This window comes from Centruroides sculpturatus, unplaced genomic scaffold, assembly GCF_000671375.1.
Source record: "Centruroides sculpturatus isolate CEXI.00-Female unplaced genomic scaffold, Cexi_2.0 scaffold1396, whole genome shotgun sequence".
Lineage (NCBI taxonomy): Eukaryota > Metazoa > Arthropoda > Arachnida > Scorpiones > Buthidae > Centruroides > Centruroides sculpturatus.
The window spans coordinates 114,804-129,450 of record NW_019385605.1 but is presented as its reverse complement, the minus strand read 5'-3'; the positions used below and the strand labels follow the sequence as shown (position 1 = coordinate 129,450).

At 32.7% G+C, this 14,647-nt stretch overlaps 2 protein-coding genes across 2 annotated transcripts in view; one reads left to right on the top strand and one right to left on the bottom strand.

The window, feature by feature from the left end:
* The window catches only part of LOC111640522 (nodal modulator 1-like), a 34,834-nt gene extending 25,169 nt beyond the window's left edge, over positions 1 to 9,665 (bottom strand). The window contains exons 1-2 of the mRNA XM_023386542.1: positions 9,459 to 9,665; positions 78 to 306 (exon numbers count right to left, since the gene is read on the bottom strand). Coding sequence (XP_023242310.1) covers positions 78 to 306; positions 9,459 to 9,595 — 366 coding nt within the window. The 5' untranslated portion in view covers positions 9,596 to 9,665. The remainder of the gene's footprint in view (positions 1 to 77; positions 307 to 9,458) is intronic.
* Positions 9,666 to 9,984: 319 nt separating this feature from the next.
* LOC111640523 (39S ribosomal protein L12, mitochondrial-like) lies at positions 9,985 to 10,778 on the top strand. The gene has a single exon (XM_023386543.1). It carries the CDS (start codon positions 10,080 to 10,082, stop codon positions 10,629 to 10,631), a length of 552 nt encoding a protein of 183 aa, XP_023242311.1. The 5' UTR covers positions 9,985 to 10,079; the 3' UTR covers positions 10,632 to 10,778.
* Positions 10,779 to 14,647: the final 3,869 nt, after the last annotated feature.

Sequence of the window (14,647 nt, the reverse complement as noted above, 5' to 3'; positions counted from 1 at the left end):
TTTACAGTTATTACTATGCAGAATTTTTAATATTCTTTGATGAAAGTTAAAAGGAAATTTATAAAATGAAAACTAACCTTTCCAGATAATGAAAAACCTTGAAATACAAAATTTATATCTTGGCCGAGGCTACAGGGATCGCTGCTACCATCAACACGCAGAGACACGCCACTCGGTTCAAAACTCCATCCCGCGGGAGGTTCCACTTTTAGAACGTAATCTCCTTTGTCATAAAGAGGTATGAGGTAATATCCATTATTTGGTGCACAGTCTGTTTGATATTTTAAGCTTCCTTGTTTAGTGTAACTGTTAAAAACATAATTTTAATTAAATTTACATTGTCATCTAACCATATAAACATCTAATTATATACACTTTCACTATGTTTCTATATGTAAAATTTATTTCCTTTTACAATATAACCAATACACATCCTTACAACATTCAATTAAGCACTCTAATCATAAAAATATAATTAACAAAAGAAAACACATTCAATATACAGGGTAATTTTTAATTCATGAAAAAATTTACTCTTTAATAACTTTTCAACTCAATGAGACAGAAATAAAATTCAAAAAGTACTATATAGTACAATGTTTACATTTTTGATGTCAATAATTGATTAATTTTAACAGTCATTTTCAAAATGGTGGCGCTCACTTTAGAACAATGTGTGTTTTTGTAAAGAATTACAGTATAGTCCCGAAAACTCAGCCTAATGTGGACTGAAGGGTGGCCGAGTTTGTGAAAATGCCAGGTTATCGGGAATGGGGTTAAAAAAGAATAAGTACGAGCGTATCCTCAGAAAATACTGTAGTGTACTTGTATGTATTGTTTACTTGAGAATACAACAGAGAATAAACTGCCCAAATACCCTTAAATAAAAGAAAAGTATATACTTGATGAAGGCACAGAGCCTTTACTATATGAAAATGAAAATTAATGAATGCACAGTGTACAGTAATTTACCTGATAAGACAGATCTCAGAAAAATACTTTATGAGACATAAAGCTGTCTATAATGAAAATTAACTAGCCGACTTTGCAAAAACTGGCTACTTTTTTTAAAGAAATGCGTAATGTCCTGTTGTCTTCCGCATTGCACTCTGCGCTTTGCTGCTTCATCATGAAGACGACGAAGGAACAGTAAGTCCATTACCTGATGTAATAAAAGTCATAAGTGTTCTAATAAAAGTCCATTACCGACGCACCTTGTTCAAAATGCTGAAGGGTGGGTTCAACAGCCTTTAGTCCCTCACTATGTAATATTTTAGGAGCTTGTACGGTGGAGTCCTCAATGTCAACGTTTTCATCATTTTCCAGCATTTTTTCATTAACTGTGACAGCAGCAATAATTTCTGCATCAGACATAATGTCTTGCTCAGTATTGTTCTGGAACCACTGTTCAACGTCATTTTCATCAGCTTCTGCACATCCAGGAACTCTTTTCAGGAGGTCGAGTAAGTTTACATTTTCTGCATCATCATGTTCAATGAACTCATTTCCCTTGTGATCAAGGAGTTTACACTAGGAACAAACTAGTGTTAATGACTCTAACTTGTTCCAGGCATCCACCACCCAGCCAACAATATCCAATAGGTAATTTTCTTTAAGTTCTGGATAAGACCTTGACCATCATCGTTTGCAGAAAGAAGGGAGGATAACAGCTTGTGCCAAGTTATCTGGACTGCCGGATTACCGAGTGCTGAGTTTTCAGGACTCTACTGTATTATCAAAATTCTAATTCTCCAATTGGTACACTATCAATATATTAATGGCATGCTATCAGTGGTAGCAGAGTTATTGGATCATTCTTCTTCCAAAAGAACATTATTTCTGCTGTATATGACAAATTATTGGAAAAGAAGTTTTAACCAAAGATTTCTCCCACACCGGGTCATATAAAACAAAATATGTACTCTGTAACCAATATCTGGCATTAAAACTCCAAACAAAGATTGGCAAACGCTTTCAATGCCCCTCCTGGGCTCTTCTTCAGGCCAAATTTACTGTACTGGATTATTAAATCAAATGCTTTTAAACAAGAACATGCTCCTTTTCCAGAAGTTCAAATAAGGAAGGCAATCACATGCCATTATTATAATTTTTATATCAGCACCTTCATATAAACAGTAAAACAGATGAAGAAAAGGCATCAGGAACAGTTGATAAAGAAGAACATATGGAAAGGGTCCCGATAACGTACAACCCACAAATGAAAGCGATATATAATACGATTGCAAAGAAAAAAGGAATTAGAATTACATACAGAAGTAACCCTTCCATACATAATTTATTAAGAAATGGAAAAGACACCCATAACCCGAACAGACTACCAGGAATATATACCATCCCCTTAATAGACGACAGATGGCAGAGGCAACTAATTTACATAGGATCAACTAAACATCCATTAGCCACTAGGATAAAAGAACATAAAGCAGATATCACCCACAACAAATATACGACAGCATTGTCTACATATGCGACAAACTCGGACATAACCCCCGATTTTTAATGAGGCATGGGTTATCCACACCACTCGTCATCAGGAACATCTAAGAACTTTGGAAGCGATGGAGATTTACAAAGAAGATCACAAATTAACCTGCATCAATTTTAAAGAAGAAATGAATCTCTCAGCAGCGTGGCAGTATTTATTGGATGATAAATCATAACTTATTATACGATACACGGGATTATTATAAGATGCACACATCATATCTCCACTGCAAAAATTATAAAAATTATATTTAGAAACAAACGTGATTGTATGATACACGAGATTATTATAAGATGTGCACATCATATCTCCACTAATATAAATTATCAAAAATTATATTTTGAAACAGCACATGATTGCCTTCCTTATTTGAATTTCTGGAAATGGAGCACGTTCTTATTTAAAAGCATTTGATTTAAGAATCCAGTACAGTAAATTTGGCCTGAAGAAGAGCCCAGGAGGGGCATCGAAAGCATTTGCCAATCTTTGTTTGGAGTTTTCATGCCTGACATTGGTTACAGAGTACATATTTTGTTTTAAAGTTTTATTCCAAAATGCTTGTTGGGCATAAACATTGGCATGCTTGGTTTATGCATGATGCTGCAAGGCCCCATTGCACAAAGCAATTGTTCAAAAGCCTTTACAGCCTGTTTGAGAAGCATGTAATTGGATTAGACTATGAAAAATATGCTGGTGGCGGCTTGGCGTACTGTCTTATAACCCCAACTTAAACCCAGGCGATTTCTTTTTATGGTGCCATCTTAAAAATAAAGTATATCACAATGCTCCTACAACTATTGAAGGTTTGATAGACACAATAAAAAAACTGAATAATGGTGATTACAAGAAATACCTTTATTACTATTATTGAATGTTTAAAAAATCAGTTAAAAACTATTGCTGTGAGCAAAGGTTTTTGCTCACAGCAATAGTTTTTAACTGATTTTGCACTAAAGGTGCATTTTGAAAACCTAATTCATTAAATGGTAATAAATTCTGTATAATATGCTTTTTGAATTTTCTTTTTATCTCATATAGTTAAAAAGTTATTAAAGTTTTGCATGAATTAAACATCACCCTGTATAAATATTCTTTATGCTTCAGATTCACTCATTTCAAATGTAAATTCCGTAGCAATGCATTGTCACCAGCACCATTATTATTGATCTTGATCTTAACAAAGCATTATCTTGTCTTCTTGCACATATGAGTTGCCCAAATAAAGACTCTTGTATTAGTGCCATTGTTTTAATACAGAAGAAGGCTTTGCAATTGCATCATTAGATGGCATTGTATGTCAGGAAACAAGTTGTTATCATCAGAAAGTGTTAGTGTGCTGTTTGCACATGCTGAAGCAAGTTAACTATGTACGGTCATAATGTGGATTCATCCAACCACAAGCACACTATGTTGTACAAACTCAAAGTAGCCACCAAAAGTAAGTAAACCTGTGTGTTGTCAAATGGCGTTATTCTGTTGCACAAAAATGATTTCCTGCATGTGGCAACAGTGTACCAAGATTTGCTACAGTGCCTCATCTGGAAGGTCCAAAACCAGGAGTGGCAAACCTTTTCGAACTCACATGCCATATAGTATGCATACTTAGCTTTAATAATGTAAACATCTACATGGACAAACATATAAGAACAAACTGTACTGTGTTATCATGTATTTAATGTTTATGCATGCCAAAGTTTTAGACTTCAAATAATGATATTTAAATACATTAAATGAATATGCTTTAATTAGTATAAATGTAAAAAACTTCATTGAAAAAAGGGTAATCAGATGATATACAAAAAGAATGATTGAAAAAGACAGATGATAAATCAAAATTTTTGTGTGCCAGATGATTTCTCCTTAAGTGCCACTGTAAGCATGCATGCCATAGGTTGCCACCCGTCCTAGTCCATCCTCCCGAAGCCCCGACCTGTAGCCCTGAAACGGTCACAACTTAGGGTCACCAAAAAGCTTTCAACGGCTGCCAGTTCACTAACAATGCCAAAGTCTGAGACACCACTGAAGACAGATTCCTCAGTGAACCACAGACATTCTTCACTCAGAGTATCCAAAATCTAGTGATGTGCTGGGACACTCGGTTGAACTGACAGAGTAGTCAATTATATGTAGCAGATATGTAACCCACATATCACTATTACTTCCTGTATGTTCACATCAATCAATAAACTATTACAGAAAAACCCAAAGGTTTCACTTTTATTTGAATGACCCTTGATTGATTGATTAATTGATGATAATGGTATTATCATCAATTAATTTATAATGGGTGATCAAATTATTAGGGATAATTCATAAAAATATAGATTTTTTTTTTAAATAAAAGTAATACAAGTTTTTCTAACGTTTTAATCAATATTTTTGTTTGTTTTATGTGAAAAACAGAAAAATGTAATATTTTGTAATTCTACCTATTGCATCTATTATTGCCCCTATTCTTTTTGGCATGCATTGAATACATTTTAAACAGTTATTTTTAATATTCTCATTCTAATGCTAAACTACAATTAAGCATTCAATCAATTGACTCTTATTGGTAATGTTTCACAAGAAATTTCTCTCTTCATAAGATCCAATAAATTTTCAATGTGGTTGAAATCTGGCAAGTTTTTCCAAACCAGTAGAAGACCCTAATATTCTTTTTTACAATAACAGTCACTTTTTTGCTGTTTGACAGAATACAGAATTGTGTATTAATATTAAATTTCCAAGGCAAATTTCAGGATTATAACACTGAACAAAGTCCTTCTGGCTTATATCTGTCTCCATGTTCAATAAAGTTTATAAAAATCATAACAGGATCCTAAGATTATTTAATTTAATGTATTAATTTCATAAATAAGTGTATTCATGAAAAATAATGCACTTTCAATTCAAAATTGTGATGATTCCTTTTATCTTAGTTTTACACCATAATACATGATAATTATCTTTTTGTGCAGATTGCTATCAATGCTATTGATTTGTGGAAAGTTTTCATAGAGGAAATACTTTTTCATGTGTATTTTTGATCTTAAGATGCATGCAGATCAAGAGCAGCAAGAGAATTACAACTTTCCAACTGTAGATGCTAAGAAGGATTAAAACTGTAAATACTGTACTGTTTGCAAACTGTAATTACATGAACAAACTTTTGTTCATATAATTATTAAATTTAACTATAATAACTAATAGATTCAGAGTAATCACACAGCACAAAAATCTATTAACTATTTTAAATTCCAGTACGCATTTCAGCTTTTACAATTGATCATCATCTGGTCAAAAGTTCAATAGATAATCTGTATTTATATAGGCAGCCAGTATAGGTGTGATTAGTCTATTGGTTATAATAGCCAGATTTAATAATTATGTAAACATCTACACAAACAAAAAGTATAAGAACAAACTGTACTGTGTTATTGTTTTAGTCAAAATTATCTATTAATAGATAATTGCATTTCCATCTCATATGAATATTAATTATTAAAAATTAATTTCAAATTTAAGTAAATAGTTTAAAAAATTCCAGAAGAAAAGATTAATCCAGAACAAAACTCATACAATTCAGTATGTTGCAAACAACATACTGAATTGATGCATTGCTAGTTAAGCTTTAATCACGTTATGCTACCCAGACCTCTGGCCTAATCTTTACTTCCAGATATATATTAATTTACATTTACTCCTATAATCAAACTGATTAATATCCCCAAATCAAACAGTCAGAGCCAACAAAAAATTCTTATTTGGTTTAACCTGGAGCTGTGATTTAAAGAAATCCAGAAAAATAAATTATATTTTCACAATATAATTGGATTGCTGTATGTTAGATTACAATGCAAAAACGTCTACCAACATGAGACAGTCTACCATAATTTTTTGGATTACAAAGGCGTTGAGTTAAAATTATATTTTACTATACAATCTCCCTATCTTTGAATCAACCAGCATACAGCAAAATTTTCAGAATTTTAAAATTGCAAGATTAACTAAATACGGAACTTGTTACCGGTGTAATTTTGCGTGAAAAAATCTTCCTTTCACAAACGTTTTCGAGCTGTCCAGATAGCTCTTCCTCAGGTATAGAAAAAATTCCAACAGAACACTTCGAAAAATGGAACGTAGATATTTAAATAAAAAACTAATCTAAAAATAGAATGCAGATGTTTAAACAAAAAATATGAAACTTGCATAACAAACGATCATTAAGATGGTCATGCGCATTCGTGCACTGATGTTGATATTTATAGATCATTGTTTATGAGGGCCTGCCACGCTATAGAAAGATTAATCTCATCCTTCCGATTTATACGTGTGGTCAGGTGGTTAGCCTTGCAGATGAATATAGCTTACTGCCATTTTAGATGTTCCAGGTGGGGCGTAGTGTCGACGATGTCAGCGTTTGTGAAAGAAAGATTTTTTCACGCAAAATTACACCAGTAACAGGTTCCATATTTAGTATTTCATCCCCGATGTCAGAGTGAAGTTTAATTTACTTGCAAGATTAATATGAAAAGGTCAATTTATAGTTATGTTATATCTTTAGCTTTACCTCAGAATTGGTTCATGAATACTTATCATATAGACAGTGATTCCCAAAGTGAGTACTACCATCTCCTTGATGAATGGTAAAAGACTCAAAAAGAACAGTAGAAGGAAAGGAGCAGCAGAAGAATTGGAAGACAAGCTTGATAATACAATGTACTATTATCACAATAAAAATATTTTTATGTAGTTCAATTTAATCTTCATAGCAATGAAGTTCTTGTAATGAACATCCTCAAAGACAGTTATAGCTAGAAAATATTTGGATATTTTCTGCATTTGTTATGGAATTTTATCTCTAATAAAATATATTTTACATTGCACATAATTATATTTTGTAGCCAATAGAATTAAAAATCTTAATAAAGACAGGTATCTCTTGCTTAACACAGGATTTGATTAACAAACAAATAAGCAGCAGAAATTTTAATTAATGCAGCTTTACCGGCCATCTTTACTTAACATAGATATCGTATTTGATTAAAGTAATTTTGATATATGCAGTATGTCAAGGAATTAATTAATCACATTAATTGAGAGCAACTCGTATCTCCAAATCAATAAAAATTGGGCATTTCAAAGTTCTTATCCATTTTTAGCAAAAACTATTTTATGAATATTTATAATTTCTTAAGCATTACAAACATTTTTTAAATATTAATAAATCTTATAATCAATGGTGTTCCTAGGTAAAGGCAAAAAAGGCAACATCTGGAGACTGGCAAATTTGGTGGTATATTTTATACTTCTATGCATTTGTAGCTAGAACTATTTTAAGATGATCAATACAAAACCTTCCTCACTTATTTCTAGCCGTTTATACACAAGTATATTACTCATGTATAAACGGCTAGAAATAAGTGAGGAAGGTTTTGTATTGATCATCTATATTTTATTACTTAAATCACTAAATTAGTAATTATTGAAAATATAATCGTAACTGTGTCTACAGAACAATCATTTTCAAAGTTAAAAAACTGATGGAGAAGTACCTCCCAATCAACAATATGTCGAGAGAGACTTTTTCACTTCCAATCTTGTCCATCGAAAGAGATGTTGCTGCAGAACTGGACTTTTCCTCTGTAATTGTTGAATTTGGCACTGCTAAAAGCAGCAGAGGAGTTTTGTATGGGTAGTTCTGTACATTTATTGAATTTCCCAACCCCTTTTGACTAAAACTATCATGAACAATTTTATTACTTTAATGTGTGTTTTAGTATCTGTTTGTATATTTGAAATCAAAGACCTAAATAAAGTGCTCTTTTAATTTTCCTCAAAAGTAAGTTTTGCCTAGAGCTTCACAAATTCTAGAACAACTCCTTCTCATTATGTATCCTGCATCCAATTCATTTGATAAAGCTACCTTTAATTAAAAGAATCTTGACTCTTTCCCACTATAACAGACAAGCCACACCAAAAAATTCACGAGATTTTTGATCATCTAGATTCGATTACGAGTTTCCCAGAGCAATAGGTCGGCATCTTAACCTCCAAGCATCGGGTCGGACGGCCTCTGCCGTTCGACCACGGCTTTTCCGAATCGAGATGACGCCACAGCCAAAGAAATGAGAAAACCACCAAATTCTTTCAAAAAGTTGTAATTCCAAAGACTAATCATTTCATGTTTATGTTCTAAGCTCTAATAATACAATAGATTCTAAATAATAATCTAAAATAATACAGTAGATTCTCCATTAACTGAATCTGAAACAACTGGCAAAAATTTCAAAGAAATACTTTAAATAAAAATTAAAATAAAATCAATTTGTAGCCAAAACCCAAGTTTAAACATTGCACACTGTGTCGTAATCCCCCGCTTCACACACCACATTTATCTCACACTGCCATTTAATTAAATCTACACACCACACTCACAAAGCTATTTTTATAATAAAACTGTTACATTATGTTAAGTTTGTCTTCACTTGGCTTAATTAATTTGCTTTTAATTACTGGATTTCATTCTTAAGTCAATACAGAGTTTACAGTACAGTATAGTATTAGTTTGGCCTATTTTTAATAGTAACTCTCGAGCAACCAGAAACTACACATATCCGATATCTACCGATCCTCACGGGTGCCCGTTAACCGAGAGTCTAGGGTACATATTTTATCAAGAATACATATTATTGAAACATTTCCCCCAAATACACAATCTACATTTCACAATATTGTATTTTATCTTGACCAAATTAATTTAATATTTAGTGTAACCTGCATCTACGCAATAAATCATTTTAGAATTATAATAATTCGGTATTAGAGTTATTAAATGTTATACTTGAGCTCAATTATAAAAATAATAATAATTTTGTATCGAAGTATATTTCGAAATATTCTTCCATGTTAAGAAACTTATTAACTCAGTGCCATCTGTTGACGTAAATAAGCATTAACGGAGACTCACAGTTTAATTTCCACTCTGGAGTATCTTATAGGAACGTCGGACTTGACAAATCCTCCACAGCCTAAAATATCATCCGATAGACACGAAGAAAAAAGAGAGAGCACGAAGATTAAACAATAAATAACGAAAACGCTCATTTTCACATTAATTCATTCCTACTTCCTCGCCGCAGACCATTCCACCACAATGGACGATTAAACCTGTTGACACGTGACTCTTCGATATTTTAATTAAATTCTTTTAAAATTAATTAATTAAAAATTCTAATTAAATAAATTGTAATATTAATCTATTGAAAGTTTTTTAAATAAGTATAATTATGACGAAATGTCTAAAATTCATAGCCATCGTAAAATTTATAAATGATTAATCGTGTTTAAAAATTACACTTTATTCATTTTAGTTATTAAATTAATTAATTATTTGGATGTTCTTTTAAAAGTTTTGCGTAGAGAATTATCATAGTCATTAATTTTCTAACATATTTATTATTATAATCAAGAATTAAAAATTAGGTAGGTGGCGCTTTAGGAAGCGTGGAGGTAGTGTGGCGAACTGATATTGTTCGAACGTTAACGAATTATTGCTATTTAGAGAACTTTAACCAGTTTTAAACAAAAGATGTCTCTATTAAGAATATCGTGGAAGTGTATGCGCCGATCTAGTAAGCATTTTAGTGATATTTACAGAATAAAGACAGTTAATAGGCCATGCGCCACAGAAGCTCTAGTTACACCGTCTCCTAGTGACTCTGAAAAACAATATCCCGAGAAGCTGAAGAGGATTACGGAAGAAATATCGAAATTGACCCTTCTGGAGGTCAGCCAACTGAACAGCCTGCTGAAGACGACGCTGAACATCCCGGATGCTCCCGTGATGGCTTTTGGGTCCGCTTCGGCCGCGGCCGCACCGTCGCCAGCTGAAGAAGATGATGAGGAAACCACCAAGGAAAGCAAGACTTCCTTTGCCGTCAAGCTGCTCAAGTTCGAGCCGGAAAAGAAGATTGCACTAATCAAAGAAGTGAAAAATCTTATGGAGGGAATGAATTTGGTCCAGGCAAAGAAATTTGTGGAAGAACTACCCCGGGTGGTCAAGGCGGACGTCTCCAAAGACGAAGCCGAGAGGCTGAAGCAGGCCATGGAAGCCGTCGGGGGCATATGCGAGATAGACTGAGTCGGTCGGACTTGGAGTCGTAGTTGTATAGTTGTTCCTTGTAGATTCGTCCTACATTTTCTTTTTTTGAGTTTTAAAATATTTTAACAAAGGCTGTATATTAATATTGCAATGAGATAAATAAATTCCAGGTGCACATTGTTAAAATTTTTGTTTTTGTCTATATACTTTTCGTTTATACTCTCATATATATATACTGTAGGAGCTCATTAATCCAGAATGTTTCATAATATATAATCTGGAATTGTCCAATAATAATTTGGCATGTTAGCATTCCACAAATCAATGTATTTGGACATACGATGTTCTAAAGAACTCTGGCAATAATGTTTTTGTTATAATTTGGCAGGTTTTTTCAATCTTAACATAATATGGTCATATACTGTCTCGTCATCAGATTGCTCAAAGTGTGTGCGTAAACGTAGAGTTGAGGTGCTTGGGTGTGAAATATAAGGCAATGTTTGAATTGAAGACATTGCTATCTGACACTGACAACTAAAACGTTACCGGTGCCAGACACTACTCTCAATTTTACATTGTGAGACAGTTCTATCCAAATCTATGGGATTGTAGGAGCTTAAATCCTCCTCGTGACAAAAAAATTGTTTGAACTTCAAAATGATGTTTTTAAAAATATCTATAATGGCAAATACGGTTTACCTAACCATCCGTAATGTGATCATCTTGTACAGTACATATCAATAAAAAGTGCTTATTCAAATATTTTTTATATTTAGACCACCTTATCAGTTCTCGATCTGCTGCTGCCTCAATCTATATGGGACTATGCATAATAGCAACAAGTGCTTGTATGATTTACAATATGATTTGCAAACAACAAAGAATAGTCTCTCTTATTGTGGAAATAGAATAATACTACCAAATCTCTTTAAAATATAAAAGTATGATTAAACACAGGTCATATAAATAAGCTGTATATACTAATTAAATTCAGACTGTAGAGAACTGCACTATAATTTTCTTTGTTTTAGGAAGACCATAAACTAACACAGATGCAACAACTTGAAATGCATAGATCCAATAAACTAAACAATTAGTAACAATAAAATAAATCTTTAACTAATTTTTGTATTTATAATTTAGTATAGAGAGAAAAAAACAAGTAATGAAATGAAAAATAATTTTTTTCTAAATTTTAATAAAAATGTAAACTGTGAAATCACATTACATTGGTATGCCACTCTCTCATCTTGGGTCTAGATATGAAGACAAGCAAAGTTTAAGCAGCTTTATACAGGTGATTAAATAAAATTTTATTTCTTTAAACTAAAAGATAGTAAAACTATATAAATTAAAAGGTTTTTGTGAATGCAGAATTGAAATGTATCTTAATAAGGGGTTTTCTGACAATGATTTATAATCCTCATCTAATCCTTGTTTTACTATTTTATTGGTAGGCATCATGTTTTTTGAAAAATTCTTTCTGTCATTTTTAAGTCACAAACAACTCTGGTCATTCCATTGACAAATTTTGATAATTAGTGAACATTGCTCCAAGGAAGTTTGTCATTAATATTTAATCCATTGGCTTTTGCCACAAAAGCCATACTAACAAAAAGAAATTGAAAGAGCCTCAAAAACTAGTACAGTCAGAAAAGCAACTTGAAGCATTTTATTTTCAACTCTAGTGTCATAAAGAAACACAAAATATAATTTTTTCCATTCACTAATCCTTTTCACAAATTCTAGCCAATCAATGGCTATCCCCAAGTTCAGTTCTGTGATTTTAAAATTCTTCTAATGTCTTTTATAAATTCTTAATTAGTTTTCTCCTCCTCTGTACTCTGTTTTACTAGGTTCTATACCCATTTAGTTTTATCAAGACTTTAAATGGTGTTACATAATAAATTTATCCCATCTACTATCTTTATTCTTTGTTTTTTATGAACTTCCTGGTATATCAAATACTCAGCATTTTATGCATTTATGAGTCACATTGTGTATATAGCAAATACAGTAAGACCCAGCTTAACATGGGGGATGCATTCCTAGACGACAAAGTGCTAAATAAAACAGCATTAAACGAGGTCATTTTAATATAGAGTAAATAAGAAAAGGGGAACAATGCCACCAAAAATAAACAATTTTACTTTAATTTTAAGTTATTTTTATATTAATTTTCATAATAATATATGGTAAATAACACAAACATATGCACACAGAAATGTAAAGTTTGTTTTTTGTGACAAAGGTCCTGGTTTTTCTGAAATTCCTGTTTTTACGATAAAGTCGTGTAGTTTCATTTGTCACTTTTTCTCTTTCCCTAAACAAATGTTGGTAGCAGAAGATTGCATCTAAAACGCCTCGTTTTACTTTTGCGCGCCTTTCAAAATCTGGATCATTCACTACAATTTGATCAACGATTTCAGTTATCATTACCGAACCTTTAGTAAGGAAATCTGTAGAGAAATTCTCTGGGTTCTTCGTTTTCAGAATCTCTGTTTTCCAGTTCTACGTGTATTCATGTAGAAATTTATTGTTCTGCCAGTTTTTGAAGGTTGTCATTGGTAAGGCTCTCACCAGAAACATGCTGTAACTAATCAATATCCTACTCATCTATATCTCCTAGTCCTGCTGTATTGATTAGGTTGACAATTTGGTCAACCTAACAATACAGCGATAGGCTCTTCTCATTGAGAATTCTTGGATACCTTCGGCCATAACTTCTTCCACACTTCACTCGTGCATTTATCAGTTAATTCTTGCCAAGCCAAATCGATATTGCCTGTGGCATCCACGATGTTATATTTTTTCCTAAATTGCACCAAACATAGATTTTAGAAAAGTATAGAGCTATGACGAATTACCACCTTTTGTTGATTGGTTTGTGTTTGTAAATAATCATATTATACACAAATCAATCAAATGCCGCAATAATTCAAATCAAGGCAAATTTTGAGCAGACTACGTTATATCAAAACAGTGTTAATCGAGGCAGTGTTAAACAGGGTCTTACTGTATTTTTATGAATTGCATTTTAATCATTATACCAAGTGCAAAATTTAGCATAAAAACTGTTAATTCCTAACACATCTTGTACACTCAAAACTGGTATTGTTGAGTGTGCTGTTAAAATAATTTTTTTCAAATAATTTGGATATAATTAAATTGTTAAATTGACAAAAGAATTTTAGTACAATGAAGTAAAAAAGTATAGTTTCTTCCTATTTAAATATTTCTGTGTGCAGACATTGGATGCTGTATGTACTCAATACAAATATTTTCTTATATTCATAAATTTCGAATTAATAGGAAAGTACAGGTACACAAAGTTGGACAATTAAGTTCTAAGACTGGACTAGTAAAACTTAATTTGAGGAGACTACATCAAAATATTCTAAAATACTTGTGTTTTAGAATATTTTGACGTAGTCTCCCGTTGAATACACTTGGCCTAGCAAGATTTCCACAACACCACAGAAGCATTCCTGGAAGGCATCAGTGGAGAGCCGTCACAAACTTTTTTGCGAAAAGCTTTTCTGATCTTGGATGTGTTTGAAAAATGATGCCTCTTGAGGTCCTATTTCATTTTGGAAAATGGCCAGAAGTCAGCTGCAGCCAAGTTTGACAAATATGGGAAAGCTTCATTATTGGGACTTGTTTTGGAATCATGAACTCCCTCACTGACAGCAGAAAGTGATGGCATATTATCATGGTGCAGGATCCAAGATTTCTTTCGCCACAGCTTGGACCACTTTTTCCAAATTGCATCACAAGTGTATTTCAGAACCACCAGACAAAACATCTGATTCACTATGTGACACAAACATCAGAGAAACAAATGATCATCATCGTCATTTTCACCTTGGAGAGCCATGGCTTTACATTCCAGGGGGCGGCTACATGCCACTCGCCACCCCATCTGTCATACTGATAACACTAGCTTTCATCTCCCATGATCACTTGTTCCAAAATGTTGTCTATTTTCAGATGGTCAAGACACTCACTTACAACTTGTCAATAACATTCCAACATCAGCAATCCTGGCACAAACT

What these genes read in the sequence shown, in the direction of transcription:
- LOC111640523 (XM_023386543.1), top strand. Translation starts at nt 10,080, where the DNA reads ATGTCTCTATTAAGAATATCGTGGAAGTGTATGCGCCGATCTAGTAAG.